Source organism: Ahaetulla prasina, chromosome 2 (genome assembly GCF_028640845.1).
Source record: "Ahaetulla prasina isolate Xishuangbanna chromosome 2, ASM2864084v1, whole genome shotgun sequence".
Lineage (NCBI taxonomy): Eukaryota > Metazoa > Chordata > Lepidosauria > Squamata > Colubridae > Ahaetulla > Ahaetulla prasina.
The window spans coordinates 69,671,070-69,690,021 of NC_080540.1; the positions used below are offsets into that span (position 1 = coordinate 69,671,070).

General features: G+C 40.4%; 1 protein-coding gene across 3 annotated transcripts in view; it reads right to left on the reverse strand.

Moving 5' to 3' along the window:
• Positions 1 to 18,952, reverse strand: part of ATG7 (autophagy related 7) — a 111,840-nt gene that overhangs the window by 67,729 nt on the left and 25,159 nt on the right. For 2 of the 3 annotated variants that reach the window (XM_058171739.1, XM_058171741.1), the window contains exons 12-16: positions 12,664 to 12,858; positions 11,162 to 11,365; positions 10,280 to 10,395; positions 9,995 to 10,070; positions 5,857 to 5,937 (exon numbers count right to left, since the gene is read on the reverse strand). In XM_058171739.1, the coding sequence (XP_058027722.1) occupies positions 5,857 to 5,937; positions 9,995 to 10,070; positions 10,280 to 10,395; positions 11,162 to 11,365; positions 12,664 to 12,858 (672 nt within the window). The remainder of the gene's footprint in view (positions 1 to 5,856; positions 5,938 to 9,994; positions 10,071 to 10,279; positions 10,396 to 11,161; positions 11,366 to 12,663; positions 12,859 to 18,952) is intronic. The other variant, XM_058171740.1, reaches the window with a different exon arrangement.

An 18,952-nucleotide genomic window follows, 5' to 3' on the forward strand; every position in this document is an offset into this window, starting at 1 on the left:
GGCAAACATCCTGTTAAACTTTTAACTTTTAAAAGATGCTTAACTAATGGTTTTTCACTGTCATTTTAAAAAACAAAATATATCTGCCCTCCTCCCTTCCCTTCCCCTCCCTCCCTCCCTTCCCCTTTCTTCTTCTCCCTTCCTGAGAAATAGAAAAAAAAATTTAAAACCAAAATGATTAGTATTCTTTAGGTACCTGAAACACTGGCCTACCTTGGATGAATATATGTCTTTGAACTCCATTTAGTTTTATTAACCACTTAAAGAAGCACACGTACAGAATTGTCCTTTATTTATTAGATTTTTATCCAGGCTTTATTACTTTATATACACTAGTCTTTACTTTAGAGCCGGAAGAATTTTGATAAGAAGCTGAGTTTTGAGCATGGAACATTTTTTCTGCTACGGGTGTGTGACGCAAATGAAGATAAATATAATTACAAGCCTGTATTAAAACAGCAGTTCCAAATATGTTTGAATGCCAACAACAAAAGTGTCAGCTTTATAAAGAGAACAATGAAGTCATTTCAATTGTTGGCACACAGGTGACGAGGAAAGGGGGAAAGCTGCTGCTGTCCAAAAAAGGGCAAACAAAAAGGGAGACATTCCTACAAAGAAATTTTGTGCGGAAAGGTTAATTTTTTATATGTAATGAAATTCGAGGTTTGGACTGAGACAGCATCTGAAAGGACAATTCAAGTAAGTAGTCTTTGCAGAATTTCTGAAGTACTTTCTATGAGGGACTCTTAGTTGGAAATCAAAATTACTAATAGGAAACCAGAATGAGACATATCAATGCAAATCCAAAGAGACAAAATAATTACTAGGGCCAATTAAAAAGCTAACACTTCTTTGAATGTGTATCTATGAATTGGCAACCTCAGGTGACCCAGCATTCCTTCTAGCATCTAGAAATTAATGGGGTGTGGAGAAAGTGGATTGGACCATGCCAGGGAGTGCATTAGGCATTTTAAGATGTGACTGTGAGAGCCTTCCGAAAGAGTCTGCTGAAACTGGTATGTCCAGCCAAAGAACACACAATGAAGACAAATTAGTCATGTATAAGTGAAGATGCTTGTTACATGCTCCTTTTACCCTAGAATGGTATCTACTACCCTTACTCTATCTAGGAAGTTGAGCTTATTTCTTAAGAAAGCACTGGACTATGCCACTTATGGACAGTATGAAAAACGACTCTGATGGAAATATGCAAAAATTGTTACCTAGACAAAAGGGGCTGAATTTTTTTCTGAGAAAAAATATAGTATTTAATAGAGTTGGAAGGGATCTTATAGGTCATCTAGTCCAACCTCCCCCCCCCGCTCAAGCAGGAGACCTTACATCATTTCTGACAAATGGCAGTCCAATCTTTTTTTGGCAGTGGCTCAGGCAGACCCCTTCCTAATTCACTTGAGTATTTAGAGGGGAAAAGGAGGTACAGCATAGACACTTTTGTAATGTTTTGTTATTATAGCCAATCTCTTGTTTTTAGTTGTTGATTGGGAGCTGTCCGGAGTTCAATATAAAATGGGAGACTATATAAATGTTTTAAATAAATAAATTTCTATCATAACATCATATCCCATAGTCTCTTGGCCCAAAGCGCCAAAGAAGTAGCCAAGTGTTTAGAACTTTAATGAAAAACTAACACATTTGCCGCCATCCAGATTTTTGTGTGTGCAAAATATGTCTATCAGAACTACATGAACCATAAAGGCATCTTTACAAATAAATATGATGCTAGAAACTGTAGCTTTGTAAAAATGTTGGTTTCCCAGGTGGGTAGGCAGCTTGCCAAGGGCCAAGAGAGGCCACCTGCTTACTTTCGATGTTCCTGTAGGGGTAAATTGAGACTGACAAACCATTCCATATAATTAAATGCATGATACTAGGTGAAACTGCATGCTGTCTTTTCACTAGTCAACTTCTCGAAGTCTTTCTTGTATGCTAATGAGGTTAATCAGCTATGGGATCCAGTTCTTTCTAACTAATTGAATCCAGAGTTTACTATAGTGAACTGGATCAGTAATCTGGAAGACTGCTGCCTGACATTCCACTCATAATGTGATATAACACCTAAATAAGTGTAGCAACTATAGAAGGCACTTAAGAACCTGGTTTCTTACAGGAGCCATTTCATAATTCCTCAATGGCTCCCTCCAAAGGTTAGAAACCCATCTGCCCCGAGAAATTTAAAGCTTGACATTTAATTTCAAAGACTAAAAACCTATAGGAAATAGGGTGAAACTGTGACAAATGCATTTCAGACATGAGGTGAGGAGGCGGGAACCCACAGAGAATCCAAATAAACAGATCGCTGAATTTATCATTGTTTGTATCAGAAATCTCAATGCTTTGAAACAGTACATATTTTATGCTACAAACTGGAGCAGGGCATGCAAATAAATGTTATGTTCCGACTGTAAGAAAATATGTGTACCCCTGAGCCAATCTTTTCAGCATAAAAGTAATTTAATATTATTACCACATGAAAAATGATCACTATGGAGTAATGTAGCTGTCAAAGCTCAAGTCGTATTTTATATAAAGAAAAGAACTTATTTATGTAAAACAGAACTCTTTTAAAAACACCACAGTAATAAGGAAAAAAAAAATCACTTCACTCTGTCCCTCCTTCCCGATGTTTCCACCATACTTGAAACAGAAAAAAGATGTTCACACCATAGATGATGACATAGAAGTCAAAATCAGGAATACCTGACATTTTTTTTAGCAATGCGTACACAAGAGTACTTACACACTACATTAGTAATCAGCATGCTTGAAAATTAGGGCACAATGAGCATGACACTCCTTAGAGTGGAATAATCTGGGGAAATAACTATTTAACAAATATCAAGAGTCCTGATGTATCAGACCAAAGACCATTTTAGCAGGCTGTTTTCCTCACTGGCCAATGAATGATTGCGGGAAGCCTAAACACAGGCTCTGCTCACGCCTGTATGGACATAACACTGCCCAAAGTTCTTTGCAACTATTGCTCTTCAGAAAGCAATATCCAAAGACATGTTACATCCTGGAGATGATATGGACCATAACTGAAGACCACTGCTGTCTTCTCCCTTAATTTCTCTACCTACTCCTTACCATCAATACAAAAAGGAAACTGTATTTTTAACTCTGCAAGATAGGAATTGGGTCATAGTCCCCTTCCTGATATAATTAAGTAAACTATCATCCTCCATGACTGTTAAAAATGCTTTCAACGGATTCGACTGGAAGCATTGCGGCGATACAGTTGGGGAATAGCAGGCTCTGATGAGCCTTGCGAAAGCCTGGGCTGACAAACCGCTGTCAGGGGATCTTTGGACCAGATCTGTCCTATAGGGACGGAGAAGAAGGAGAGGCACCTCGGACGACCAAGAGAAACAGGCAAGTTCCTCGGAGGTCAGAGGAACTCTTCGACTTGGCGGTGGGGGCGGAGGCCATTGCAGCTTCACTAAGCTGGGGCAACTGGATTAAAATTTTGAGCAGGAGCGGTGATTTGGACGGAGTACTGGTACCGGGTGAGTGATTGGTCAGCTCACAGGTAAAAAAGAAATATTTTTAAATTGCTAAAAGATGCCCCAGTGAAGAAACACCAGCTAATGGGCGGTGGGGAATGTTAATGGAGAAAGAAGAACAAAGTGGAAGTTTAAAGTGTCAAATTTAGGGAACTTAGGGAAAATATTTGAAATTAAGTTGGAAAAACAAAATGGAAAAGAGAAAAGGAAATGGGTTATATCTGTAAAAACGTTTGAAATTTAAGATTTATAACTGGAATAATGGAATCTAGGGAAAATATGTGGAATTATATAAAAAAGGAATGGAAAATTGGATTTATATATATAAGTGAATAGTAGTATTGTACTATTTGCCTAAACTGATAAAAAAAAAAGAAATGGAAAAGAGAGAAATATGTAAAACTGCTGAATACTAAATATTTATAATTGGAATGATGGAATACAGGGAAAATATTTGAAATTATATTATATTGTGAAAAGGGAATAATGGGAGAACATTTGAATAAGATAATTTAGAGTTAGGTTTAGATTTTAGAAAAATGATTGATTTCAATTTAAAGGGTTTCAATTTGAAAAAAGTAAAGAGCGGGGTGGAAAAAGAAAAATTGATTAAGATTAGCGATTAGGGTGAATGGTAATAATGTTTATATATGAGAAGAAATAGAAGGAAAATAAAATAAAAAATTAGAAAGAATTTTATGACAAAAAGTGAAATATATAAAATGGTGTTGGCGAAAACTAAAAGCTGTACAAATTTTGACTCGGCCAATACTCTGTTCAGAAAAAATGTACTGTTTGTTTATTTGTATGTGTGTTTCAAAAAAATAAAATGCTTTTATAAAAAAAAAATCTTTCAATATCCATAGATGTTCAGGCATTTACTCCTTTGAAACAGTGCCCTGTGGGTAAATTTTGGATTTAGCAATGTGAATACTACATCCCCAAGTTGACTCCAAACTATATTCATAATGTGTCACAATAGGAAGTAAACATATTAAAAATAGTAAACTATAATTACATTTCAACTTAAGTTGAATCTATGGGGTGTTTTTTAACCTACCTAATTCTCACTTCTAATCCTGCTGCTTTTTGATCTACAACACATTTCACCAGAGCAATTTTTAGTAGATGAGTGGAGCTTTTCTATGGAAGAAATTCAAACTGTAACCAATAAAATACATCCAATTGATTGGATGTATTTTATGTGATTTTCTTCAGGATATATTAAATTGTGTAAAACTTATAAGGGAAATCAATCTGTAGTGTATTCATGTAAATTTTGTTCTCGTTGCAGAAGACCTTAAGTTGCAGATGACCTTAGCTGACCTTAAGCCTCTCTAAATTACAATGTCTAATTTATCTTAAGGACAATTAATTTTCAGAGTAGTATATGTTCATAGATGCAGTAAGATTATATTAAATTATATTAAACTATTTGGTTCACAGCTCGCGTCCTTACCTAATATGATGCAAAGGATTTTAATAAACTGTCAATGTTTTTTCTGTAGACACCCCCCACACTAAAAACAAAAGACCAAAATCAAGTAAGGAGGGTGATTGTTTGATTTTGTTGTTATTGTTTTCAAAGACTAACCAAAGGATAATTACATTACAAATGTGACAAATATGATAAATCTTCGGTGCTGAAATGAAATATAGAAGATTTCCTGCCCTAAAAAATACACCTGTTGTAATTGTCTGACATGCCATGATAGTAAAGGGGTTTTTAGAGTCTGTCTAAGTCATAATCAATACATTCACGCCATCTGAGTTTAGAATGAGGTTTGTTATAATGGACACTTTGAAAAACCACCTTCTAGGAGATTATGTGAATATGTCAAATATTTCTCTGAACATATTAGATCAGGATCCAATCTGAGTCGGTCACTGGAAAAGGTTTTGTCTGAGCTTTCGGACCCGTGCTGGAGCCCATCTTCAGGGAAGTTGTAGTGAAAGCATCAAGAATTATTTTATTCCACATAAAACTTAGAAGTGATGAAAGATGGTATCTTTTAGGACATTCTATACCGATACAATCATTTCGCACTTGTTGGCCCATAAATCGCATTGGAATTTTAATATCTGAACCAAAAATATCTAAAATTGTATTTGCTAAAAAGGATAGATGAGTATTCACGTCTGAGGAAATTCACATTTCAAAAATCATCATCTAAACCTCTAAAGTTTGCATGCAAAATTGTACACAAAAACAAGCATAGGGGGAAGAATAAAAATAATTGTTAGTTACAGAACATTTGTATTCTGTGTACACACACACACACACACAGACAGACACACATATACACAGCATGTACACAGATACAAAACTTACCTTGGGTGAACAGGCAGTACACTTGTCAAATGCCAGACTGACAGGAAGAACATTATCAAATCTTGATAAAAAGCCTCGGATCTGTCAAGACAAGGGATGTATAGCAGCATTTTGAAATCAACAGTATTGCCCTGGCTAAATTTCTCAGGTCCCATGTTATTCAGAAAATGCAGACAACGTGCACAGATCTGATGATGAAAGAAGGCCTTTTCTACAGAAACTGAGGGCTTGGTTATTCAGGTTGGATGACTGCTTGTAGTGTGATTTCTCTGTAGACAGACACACAGCACCACCTGGAGTATAAACCTCTTGCAGAAAGGGACTGAAGGAGCAGTAAGGGAAAATGCTGTTACTATGTACCCACATGGTTAATTCTTAAGAGAAAAAGAAATCTTACTTTCCTGCTGTTCAAAGCTAGCCAATTCTAAATATTACAGAACTATCAGTTGCAAGTCCACCCACTGAATATGGTGATATAATTTGGTTGGCCAATAAAGGATTCAATCTTTTTATTCCGTTCTGAATGGGTAAAATAGCAGCATCAATCAAGCAAATCCTTTCTCCTCAGTAGCCACATTTTTTGAGGGGGAGGAGGTACCAAAAAGGTGGCCATAAATATGTGATCCAAGCTCTGCTCCTCCCCCACCTTTTACATGTATGGGGCGTGCAAAGAAGAGTTGGGAGTTTGATCATATGGTTGTGATCACCATCTCAACTTTTATGGTTTGACTTCTGTACATCTTTCAATTTTATTCTTACTTCCCCTATAAACTATGAAGACTCATTAATTATGAACAGCATTTCTATAGCATTTCTCTGATCTATTGCTATGTTGATTTTGGCTCTCCTCTTGTTGGTACTGTTGGATTTAATTACAATTTGGGTCGTCCTTTGATTTTAGGAATAAACATTGCCCATAGCTGCAACCATGCGAGGTTAATTAGCCCTCTAATTAGTCCTCAACCTATGAACCCAACTGGGATTGGAACTTCTGTCATTAAGCGATCTGATGGTTAAGTGAGTTGTATCCAATTTTAGGGGGGAAAAACCCTTGTCAAAAAAAGACAAAAAGATCTTGTCTTTTTTTGACAAGAACATTAAGCAAATTATTGCACTGATTCTAGCTTCCCCCATTGATTGCTTGTCAGAGGGTGGCTGGGAAGAACTCCAATGGTGATCATGGACACCAGGTTTGTATCCAGGCTAAATATATGTGAGATGTCAAGAATAACTAGAGCCAGTGGTTTGGAATGTAGAGCAATATGAGTTACACAACTCAGTCAAATACATTTTAGCCCAGGATCCTCCGTAAGCCAAAACTGATACTTAGGGATGGATAAAGTCTTGATGGTGCAGTGGTTAGAGTGCAGTACTGCAGGCTACTTCTGCTGCCTGCCTGCAATTTGGCAGTTCAAATTTCACCAGGCTCAGGGTTGACTCAGCCTTCCATCCTACCGAGGTCGGTAAAATGAGGACCCAAATTGTTGGGAGCAATATGCCGACTCTGTAAAATCACTTAGAGAGGGCTGTAAAGCACTATAAAGCAGTATATAAGTCTAAGTGCTATTGCTATTGCTAAAGCCCTCTCACAATTATCGAACAGTGATAATATGCTTGCTCAAAAATAACTCCAACGAAGTTATAAATGATTTAGGGCAGTGATGGCGAACCTTTTCGGCACCGGGTGCCCAAACTGGAACGTGCATGCACACCGGAGCACCAGAAACCGGAGCACCAGTGCGCTCATGCACACTGGTCAGCTGGTTTTCAGGTTTCCAATGCTCCGGTGCATGCAAAGACCAGCTGCATGCCGAAAACCAGAAGAGCAGCTGGCGACGGCATGCGTGCCCAGAGAGAGGGCTCTGCATGCTACCTCTGGCACGCGTGCCATAGGTTCACCATCACGGACTTAGAGTGACTGCTAAGCACATCAGGGATTGTAACTTTCTAATAATAAACATACCATCAATTTATTTAGAATCTCAGGTTGCTTAAGTAAGGTATGCTGTCCTTTTCCTGCTTTCCTTAGTGGGAGAGCATGGTAGCCACTGTGTGACAGAGAAGGGCATGCTGTGACAATCAAAGAATGTAAAATAACTGTGCCAAAAGCAACTCACAAAAATTAGGAAATGCTAAGTGACAGGGAACCTATTTTTTTTAAAAAAATTATGGCACTATGCATTTGTATTTAAATTGGAAACTTGCTGAGCATTCAGATAGTAAGATTCTGATGCAGAGCAGGAGACCTTTAAACAATAAGAATAAAATATAGTTATGAATGAAGAAGAGAAAGTTAATTAGATTATGGTGCACCATCTCTATTTCTCTTAATTCATACAAGCAAGAAAAACAAAAAGTTCTGAACCAAAGACTATCCGTCCCACCCACCCCCAGCATTAATTCTAAACGGATATGTTATCTACAGAGACAACTCGGATAGCATTACATCTTGACACAATGTGTAGGGGGAGGAGTGACTATACAGAATGAGATTTTGTAATGTAATTAAACTTCATTTTGCAAGTGATTTTTCCAAGAAAAATGACATTATTTTTACTGATCAGAATTTTTTACAAGGGGAAAAGCATCAGGACCAATTTCATTTCATTTCTTTGTGCAACAAAGCAAAAACATCATTTTCAAAATGTTTACAAGTAAACAACAACTTACGTTGTTGAGTAAAATAGTTAAAAAAAAAAACAAATAAAATGCCCTCAAAGTTCTGAAGTAAACCAATCATGCTTTGAAACACCAAGAGGAGTAGGATGTGAATAAGCAGTGTGCTTGATGATGCAGGAGGAAGAATTAACTACTAAATACAGGTAGTCCTTGACTTACAACTACAATGGAGTTTGGGCATTCTGGTCATAAGTTGCGAAGGTTGTAAAGGTTGGTCACATACTTCACCTGATTTTACGTCCATTTTTCACAGCAGTTGTTAAGTGAACCAATGTGTCACTATGGGGGCGGTTTTGCTGAAAATTGGAAGTAAATGCTGGTTTTCAGCAAAAATGTGGTCATGTGATTGTGGGACATGGCAAATAGCTATAAATGAAATCCTAGGTTTAGAAAACTTAGAACTCCGCCGCCACCAACAGGATCTGTGCTTAACTCATAGAATCATCTATTGCAATGTCCTTCCTGTTGAAGACTACTTCAGCTTTAATTGCAATAATACAAGAGCAACCACTAGATTTAAACTTAATGTTAACCGCTTTAATCTAGATTGCAGAAAATATGACTTCTGTAACAGAATCATTAACACTTGGAACACACTACCTGACTCTGTGGTCTCTTCTCAAATTCCCAAAATCTTTAACCAAAAACTATCTACTATTGACCTCACCCCATTCCTAAGAGGACTGTAAGGGGCGTGCATAAGAGCACAAAAGTGCCTACCGTTCCTGTCCTATTGTTTCTTTTCGTTATATCCAATTAATATAGTTATTACATATTTATGCTCATATATATGCTTATATATTATATAGCTATTTCATTTCATGTTAATGCCTATATATACTGATATGACAAAATAAAAAAAAATGTGGCTGTGTTTACAAGCAACAACAGGGGAGGGGCTGTTGGAACTTCAAATGCTCGCTGTGCCTCTAACTCTATGTTCTTGTGCAAGTGAAAAAATAAATCAGGATCTTTTTAGTTTCCTATCAGTGAAAAAGCTACAGTTAAATATTGTAAGCAAGCCAGGCTCAGAAGCCAGCCTTAACTAAGCTTTGAAACTGGCTTATTTTTGAAAATATATTCCAAAAGCAACAGGAAAAGGGCTCCTTATCAAGCCTTGGTTTAAAATGAAATTAGAAACTGGTCTCTGAGACAAAATGAAAGGTAACGAGTATTTTCAAATGCTTATCCATTATTTGTGACCTTAGTACAAAGCTGACCTTTATTTAATAGCTAACATTTGGAATATACCTCTATGTGTTCTTAAATTTAAATTGATTTCCCCTCTCAATTTATATCATTCTGAACACTTAACCTGAAGCCATGAATCACATCATCCATAGTTTTTCAACCATTTCTCTATTTTTTTACTACTAGAGGGCTGCCCATTGCAGGGGTTTATAAGGCCACTTGATTTCAGGGGTAATTTCACAGTTGTATTACTTTCCAATTTACTAACCTGATGAGGCACAAGCCCAAGAGAGGTGGGAGGTTCATTCATTCTGTCATCACTACTGCTTGCAACTGCATAGCCTCTAACAAAAAGGAGGAGGAGAGAAACAGACGTAACTTTCTGTACGGAAGAACTCGACATTCATCATGTTTTGACTAAGTAAAACATGGAATAAAATCCAAATCAAAATTATCCGACTGATCTTCAGAAGGGCAATGTTTTCAAGAAAGAACCTGTGCAATAAAACAAACATTCTAAAATATTACTTTCTTTTCCACAATGGTGGCTTACCCTTCTGGATGTTGCAAAATGGAAACCATTAATTCGACAGCAAGTGCTCCTGCTACCATGGCTAATCCTGGTCGACTGACCGTACACTGTTGATCCAATGTCCGATCCCTGGTAGACTGCAAAGGAAGAGGACACATTTGGGTTTTTTTCTCTTTACACCTTTTTTTTTAAATAAAATACAGAATAGTGATTTACGGTTCTCTTTCCAATTACCAGCTAATAATCCCATTAATAAAGGAGAATATTTGTAGCTAGAGTTGACACGAGGGGTTCTTGGTGCTCTTTGACCTTGCTTGTTTTCTTCCTAACATTTCATTACCCAAACTGACATTTCATTACCCAAACAGACAGATGATGTTACTTAGTTTGGGTAATGAAACGTCTACCAGAAATCAAGCAAGCTCAGAGAGCACCAAGGACTCCTAATAATCCCATTCCCTACTCTTAAATACTGGTGTCTCTTTGTTTTGCAAGGGGAAAAAAGGCACTGATGCCAAAAATCAGAATCTAGTCCTCTTCCTTCTTCTGACAAGATAGCACTTCCCAGTGGAACTGGGAAAAGGGTCCTCCACTTCCTAGAGAAGATTTTAAGAATCAACGGTACTCTACAGAAAAGTTGGAATTGCTAAAAGGCTTTCAATCCTTTCCTTTCTTTAGATATATGCAGTTTTCTAGAATACTTTTCTTATGTCATTATGGTGGCATTAAGGAGGTAATGGCAGTGGTGACTTTTTTTAAGTCACCCCTAATCCACATCAGTAGAAGTCTTCCTGTAGTGGGGAAAAAACTTAACCAGATTTTTCTTACTATTATACTAATACAGAGAAGGAGGGGAAAAAAATTCAAAGAAAAGTACTACAAATTTGCTTAAGCTCTACTTACATCTCCTGGTGCAACTACATCATTGCAGAAGTAGCAACCAAGTTTATAGCCAGGAATATTTGAAAAAAGTGATGATCCTAAAAGATCAACTGAGCCAGAAGAATTATTGCACGGGGAATCTCCAATTTCATGATTCTTTGGTTTCTTTAGCCCATGTCTCATCACGACAAATGTGTCAAATCCCAAAGCAGCGTTGATGACCAGCTGTGCAAATATTGAAAAGCAAAGAAAGTGATATTCAAATTTAAGCATATACAATAAGCAAAATGCTAAAAAATAAAAACGATCAGCCAAGATTACATAAGTAAAGCTTATCTTTCAAGTCAGATAGCCTCTGTATCATTTGTTCACCAAATCTACTCTGGAAGATTCCCTGATCCATTAGTGTAGTTTTGAAAAGGATGCATGATATGGGGAGAGGACAAGTATCATTAGACAAAGAAAATTAATACTGTTTTAAGTATATATAATGTAGTTAAAACATTTTCATCCCCTTTTCTACTTAAAAACACCCACAACCAAGTTGAAATGCCAATAATTGATAAATATAAATACAGATTCAGATTTAATTAGATTATATGCCTGGGGATTTCTTTCTTATGGGTCTGCTAGAATGAGGAGTAATGGAAGCTACAGAAAGAAAGGCCCAAATTCAAAATAAGGACATTCTTGACCACAATAAACATTAAGCAATGGAACTGCCTGTTATGTGAAATGCTGAGCTCTCCATTATTAAAGGTTTTCAAACAAAGGTTGGGCAGTCATTTGTCTGGATGGTTTGAGGATTCTTCCCCTGAGCAGGGGTTTGATTACAAAATTTCAAGGCCTCTTCTTATTTTACAGTTCCATGGCTCTGTAGGTTTTTACAGTTCAGATAGGAGGAACTGCTCAAAAGCAGAGGCCAATAACCTAGAATAGCAGAATATGCATTTCAGTGTTAAAATGATAAAGTGATTCCATATTTATTGCTGAATGGAATTCATATGCTTTACAAATATTTATTAGGGCAATGATAAAAAGCATCAAATTAAAAAATTATTAAAACAATTATTTTTTTCAAAATATTCAAAAAATAGTCTTTCTGAAAAAAATATCGAAAAATAGCATTTTTAGTCGTTCTTTCTAAACTTTCAATATACATGGAAATAAGGAAATGGAATTAAGGTTTTCAACCTCATCCCTCAATTACTTGCCTTAAATTCATCAACATAATCTTTGGTCTAAGCTTCAGTGAAGAACACTGTATGCCAGTAAATGTAAAAAATAAACTCTATAATGGTGTTTTTCTTCCTTGACCACTTGAAGATACGTGGTCTTCAACTCCCAGAATTCCCTGATCAGTATGCTGACTGAAGACGTTTATGAGAGGAATCCCTACACCCTCAAGTTGCCAAGATTGAGAAACACTGTTCTGTAAGCTTAGTGAAAATGTTTACAAAAAGTCACTGCCAACCCCTCCCCTTCCGTTTTAGAACTGCCTGTGGGAAATGTACATGCAATACCTTTCTCTTGCTGGCTGAGATGACAGCAGGCAGCCATCGACTTTCCCTGGTGTCCATTAGCAAAAAGATGACATCATGGCCATCAATCAGCTTTTCCAGCTGAGCCACATCCTTTTGCGCTTGCTGCAAGGTTGTTTCAGAAAAATTCACAGGGTGACCTGGCATTGGGATGCTCATGTTAAAACCTTCAGCCTTCTAAAAAGAACACGACAAAGGAGAAGAACACACAGACTCTTGTCACAAGGCAAGCAAAAGGCTTTTGAAGGCCAAGCCAAAAATATGCAGCACGTTCAAAACTCCTTCCATCCCACCATTTATTTTTTTTTGTTTTAAGGCAGAATAATTATTGCATACAATTGAGACAATAAGTGGTATCGCAGCCACATTTGGAATCATTGTTGAGTTTGAGTCATTTGGAAGTATCTCGCTTCTGATTGGATGCAGCCTCTGGCTGAAGTGTATATAAGGAGAGGTTTTTCTCCAGAAGTTTTGCTGGGTCACACTATATTAAAGAGCTGTTGTCACTACCCTGGTCTCCTGCCTCGTCAATACCCAAACATAACATTGGCGACGAAGGTGGGATCTTGAGGCAGAGCACCAGAACAGAGCTGAACTCACTACGAGAATCAAACCCAGCAAGGTGATAGCGAATGCAGCGATGACCGGCTACACGCCACCCACTCCGTTTGACCCTGCCCAGGAGACATGGGGAATATATATGACCCGTTTCGAAAGTTTCCTGGAGGCAAACGAGCTACAGGGAGTCTCCGACAACCGCAAACGGGCTTACTTCATAAGCCACTGTGGGTCCGCAGTCATCGCCGTCGCAGAAGCTCTAGCGGAGCCAACACCGCTACACTCCGTATCGTGGCAGACCCTTCAGACCCTCCTGAAGAATCACTACGCACCAGCCCCGTCCAAATCGTTCGTGATGCGAGTTTGGGGAGCGCAGGCAACAAGAAGGCGAGTCTATCAGCGACTACATGGCAGCCCTGAGACAAGCCTCCAAGCATTGCGAGTACCGCGATCTGGACGAAGAGCTGCTGGAACAACTTATACGGGGGGTCAGAGACATCCGTTTGAGGAGACGGTTGCTAGCCAAGAGCAACCTGACATTGGCAAACGCTCTGGACGAAGCCAGAGCCCATGAGATGTCCAACCATGCAGCAGACACCTTACAAAAGCGACTCACGCCGATGGCGGGCGCAAAGCCGAGCACAGTCCACCACGAAGAAACCTATCGTGAGTCAACCAGCGAAGAGGAGGAAGAAGTCCACTACACGGAAAATCGACAAGGAAGACCGGAGGAATGCGGAAGTTGCGGGCGACATCAGCGCCAAAGATGTAAGTTCAGGGCGCCATTTGCGGCGGTGTGAAAGGAAGGGCACCTGGCTCAAGTCTGCGAGCACCCCAACCTTCCACGAAAATTCAAATCGGCCAATCAGAGCGGCTCTGAGTCAGAGATGCAAACCCCACATTCCGAAATTTCAAACCAGCCAATCAGAGCGCGAGATCGGCGAGGCGACCGCGATTGGCCAGGAAAGAAAGAGCGAAGTCAAACCGAATGACTGTTACCATAGACCACGCAGCTACCCGCATCGAAGAAAAGATCTTCACAAACCCGACAATTGAAGGCGTACCGTGCCGACTGGAAGTAGACACAGGATCAGCTATAACAATCATGTCCTGGGACACTTTTGTGAAAGCCTTGCCGCACATCGCAAAGCGCAAGCTACAGAAACAACGGCTCCGGGTGCAGGATTACCAGGGCAACCGCATCCCTGTTCGAGGGACAACGACCGTCGAGGTCACGGGACATACGAAAAGACCCTGCCCATCACGTTAGTCGAGGAACCTTGCCAAGCTTGCTGGGGTTAGACTGGTTCAGGCGTTGGGAATGGGGTGACTGGCGTCCACGGAGCGGATGCAACCTGCAAAACGCCCTAATGGAGGAATTCGCAGACGATTCGAGGACCGTTTAGGCAAGTACAAGGGACCCCTATCTCCTTCAATTTAGACCCCAAATAGCTCCCATTAGGTTAAAGGCAAGGAGGGTTCCTTTTGCACTCAAACCTAAAATCGACAAAGAGTTAGATAAATTAGTCAGCCAGGGATACTAGTGCCAGTTGACCATGCCAAATGGGAGACGCCAATCGTCACCCTATAAAACCAGACGGGTCCATAAGAATTTGCGCTGATTACAAGGCTACCTTGAACAAAGCATTGCAAAAGAGCGCCTACCCAGTTCCAGTAGTGCAACACTTATTGCACTCACTAGGCACGGACAAGTTTTCGCCAAATTAGACTTGGCACAAGCGTACCAACAGCTACCCGTAGATGCTAGCACAGCTGAAGCCCAGACCATTGTAACGCACCGGGTGCCTTTAAGTGCACCCGTTACAGTTCGGGTGAGTGTGGCCCGGGCTATTCCAAAATTTGATGGAGCGGCTCCTACAAGGGTTACCGGAGTCGTACCCTATTTCGATGATGTGTTGGTATCAGGGAAGATTTAAGAGAACTGGGGAAGCGGTTAAGGAAAGTTTTGGCCATTTTAGGTCGGCAGGATTAAAAGTCAAAGCAAGCAAGTGTCAGATAGGGGTCGAATCTGTTGAATTTTGGGCTATAGAATAGACAAAAAGGATTCACCCACTGAGAGCAAAGTCAAGGCGATAAAGAGAGCCCCAGCACCCAAAAACAAGACAGAACTCCAGGCTTTCCTGGGTCTGGTAAACTTTACGCCGTGTTTTTAAAAGACAAGGCAACCGTTGCTGAACCGCTGCATAAATTGCTTGGAAAAACACTGCTTGGTCGTGGGGAAGTCAGAGAATAGGGCATTTGAGGCAGTAAAAGTTTGCTATCAAGCGATAGCCTGTTAATACAATACAACAACAGACTGCCGTTAGTATTGGTTTGTGATCGTCCCCTATGGAGTAGGAGCTGTACTTAGCCACAGACTCCCAAAGCGGCACTGAAGCCCCTATAGCGTTCTATTCACGAACGATGTCCCGGCTGAGAGGAATTACAGCCAGCTAGATAGGAGGCTCTCGCAATAGTGTCAGGGTGAAAAATTTCACGAATACGTTTTGGGAGAGACTTTGAAATTATCACTGACCACAGACCGCTATTGGGATTACTGGCTGGCGACCGCCCAACGCCAGTGGCACTATCACCCGGCTGACCAGATGGACTATTTTTCTGGCCGCCTACTCTTACAAACTGCAGCATCGACCTGGAAAGAGCTGGGGCATGCGGACGCATTGAGCAGATGCCCATTGCCGGGAAATCGAGGACCCTACTCCGGGCACCCCGTTCTACTAATTGACTCTTGGGACTCTGGCCCAGTCACATCGCAGGAAGTGGCTCGGCCTCCTACCGGGACATTGTTTTAAGAACTGTAATCGGTTGGGTTCAAGGGATGGCCCGCTCTTGAGCGACCGTTTTAGAGAGTTTGCAAAGAAAGAGGGAATTGTCTGTGCAAGGGGTGCCTGCTCTGGGGGATAGGGTGGTAGTTCCAGAGAAGCTGAGAAAAAGTCCTGGAACTACTGCATGAGGGTCACCCAGGAATTGTAAGGATGAAGGGCTAGCCAGGAGCTATGTTTGGTGGCCCCTAATGGACAGGGAAATCGGTGACAGGGTTGGCCCATGCCAGGTATGTCAGGAATCCAGACCACTACCACCCACCGCCCCAGTGTTGGAGTGGGAGAGACCCCAAGGCCCTTGGTCCCGCATACACATTGATTTTGCCGCCCTTCCACGGCCAAACATTTCTAATTGTGGTGGATGCATTCTCCAAATGGCTGGAGATCATCTTAATGAAATCCACAACCGCGGGAGCTGTCATTGCAGCACTAAAACACCTTTTCGCCACGCACGGGCTACCGGACACCCTCGTGTCCGATAACGGCCCACAGTTCACCGCAGCATTATTTGAAGGGTACCTGGCTGAAGAGGGCATCCGACATGCCCTCTCAGCGCCGTTCCACCCTGCGTCGGACGGCCTTGCTGAACCCCTTGTTCGGAGTGCGAAAGAAGCGCTATCACGAAGCGGCCCGGCGATTGGCAGGCACAGATCGACGCATTCCTAACCGTCCAACACAGGACCCCTGTGGCCACCGCCGCAGCCCAGCCGAGCTATTAATGGGGCGGAAGCTACGGTGCCCGCTAGACCGGCTACACCCGAACTACGTGCAGGACGGGTTCAAAACAAAACCAGATAGAATCCGGGAATTAAACATAGGAGACTCAGTGTGGGCACATAATTACAGCGACGGCCCAAGCTGGAAGAGGGGGATAGTCATAGACAAAACGGGCCCCAAATCTTACCTAGTGGAAATAGACGATGGCAGAGTTTGGAGGCGCCACATAGATCAATTAAGAAACAGATTGAGCGATAAGGCAGAATTAGGCGAGACCAGCCCTGACTATGATTTAATTAACCCCACAGCTGACTGGAGCCGAGAACAAACAGAAAGCGTAGAACCAAACAGAGACTTATCTGAGTCAGGCGAAGTCCAGCGACACCCTCCGGTCCCTCTAGAGGACAGCAGGTCCGAGCCGGCAAATAATCCAGGGCCGGATGGCCGGGAGGAGGAGCTCAGAGGAACGAAAAGCCCCTCCGGCAAGCTCGACTCAACTCCAGAAAGTGAATTGCGCAGGTCCGGGAGAGTCAGGAGACGCCCCACGTACCTGCGGGACTACGTAGAGAAGTAATATGTAAATATTGGCAAAGTGCCTTCTGGGAGGGAAGGAGTGTAATGTATTACTGTAAGTTTTGGCGGGAGTTTTAGGCGGGAAGTATCTCGCTTCTGATTGGATGCAGCCTCTGGCTGAAGTGTATATAAGGAGAGGTTTTTCTCCAGAGTTTTGCTGGGTCACACTATATTAAAGAGCTGTTGTCACTAACCTGGTCTCCTGCCTCGTCAATACCCAAACATAACAACGTGCACTTCAATCTTAAGCAGCTGTTCTAATTACAGAAAACACTCCAGTTGTAGCAGACTAAGGCACTGGTTAAACAGACGGTATAAACGGAAATAGAGGTCACTTTTTGGAAAAAGAAATAGAAACAATACTTGAGGTCGTATACTAATGGAAAAGTTGAATTGTAACTGTTTCTTGAGCTGCACACCTGTCTTATGAAGAGATAATGCACAATTGACTATGCCTTGCCAAAACAAACAAACCTCTCACAATGTAAACATTCCCATTCACTTTAAAGGCTTTAGTTCTTCCAGCCTGTTATTAATCTGCCCAGATACTGCTGTCCTTTGATATAGACCCCATTATAAGGGTATCACCTTTTCCCGCTGTGCAATAGGAATTATAGCTACAGGAAAAGTGTGTTAATGTTGGATTGTGCAGATAATTAGTATGCTAGTACCAGAGGTATCTATCCTTCCCTCCATTCCGTCCTCTCTGCAGCCATTTTGAATGGTCTGCAAGGCAGCTCATTATCCAGCATATACCTACTACAGAACCTAAAATGATTTCAAGATTCATCTGCCTCTCCATGAACATATATGGAGAATTTCTCACTTCCTGCAAGTAACATTAATAAAGTACTGAAGCAAAGAAAAGATATTTCTATTTAATAATTTCTACTTAATAATTGCTGAACAACTCTTTATTTCTCTTTCAAAAAAGAAAACAAGGAAGGATGATTTCACATAGCAATGCAGAAGAGAGTACTATTCCCTGCCAACCCCAAAAGCAGTATCACTTTTTTCTGGATTCAACTTAAGACACCTAGAAGGAAAACTATAGCTGTAGAAAATACATATTTTTCCCGCTTATTGGTAGAGATAATTCTTTTTTTAAAGCTAAAATAGAATAGCAGCAAAAATAGGGTGAAAATGTGATGTTCCTAAAAAATAAAAATAATATTTTAAAAAAGCATATATAAAGAGGCATCTCTAATTCTTTTCTTGATATGAACAGCATATGCAAATATAACACGGCATATTATTTCAGAAACTAAAACATTTTAATGTTCTGATATTAAAACAGACAGTATATTAAAGAGAAATATGACACAACAACTTGAAACACAGCCCAGGATTGTTGCAGAACACATAAAGTATACAGTTAAGAAAGCAAGCCCTGGAGCTTCCGGTCCAACAGATGGCAGAAGAAAAAAAGTTTCCAAATTCAGTCAATGCAACAATCTAACAGTAGCGTGAAATGATGTCATGTTTTCATTAAGTCAAGATGTTTACACTCAACCGGCATTTGTGGAAAATGCTCATTGAAAAGGAATTCTGAAAACCAAACTCTGCACGGTACTCTCAAT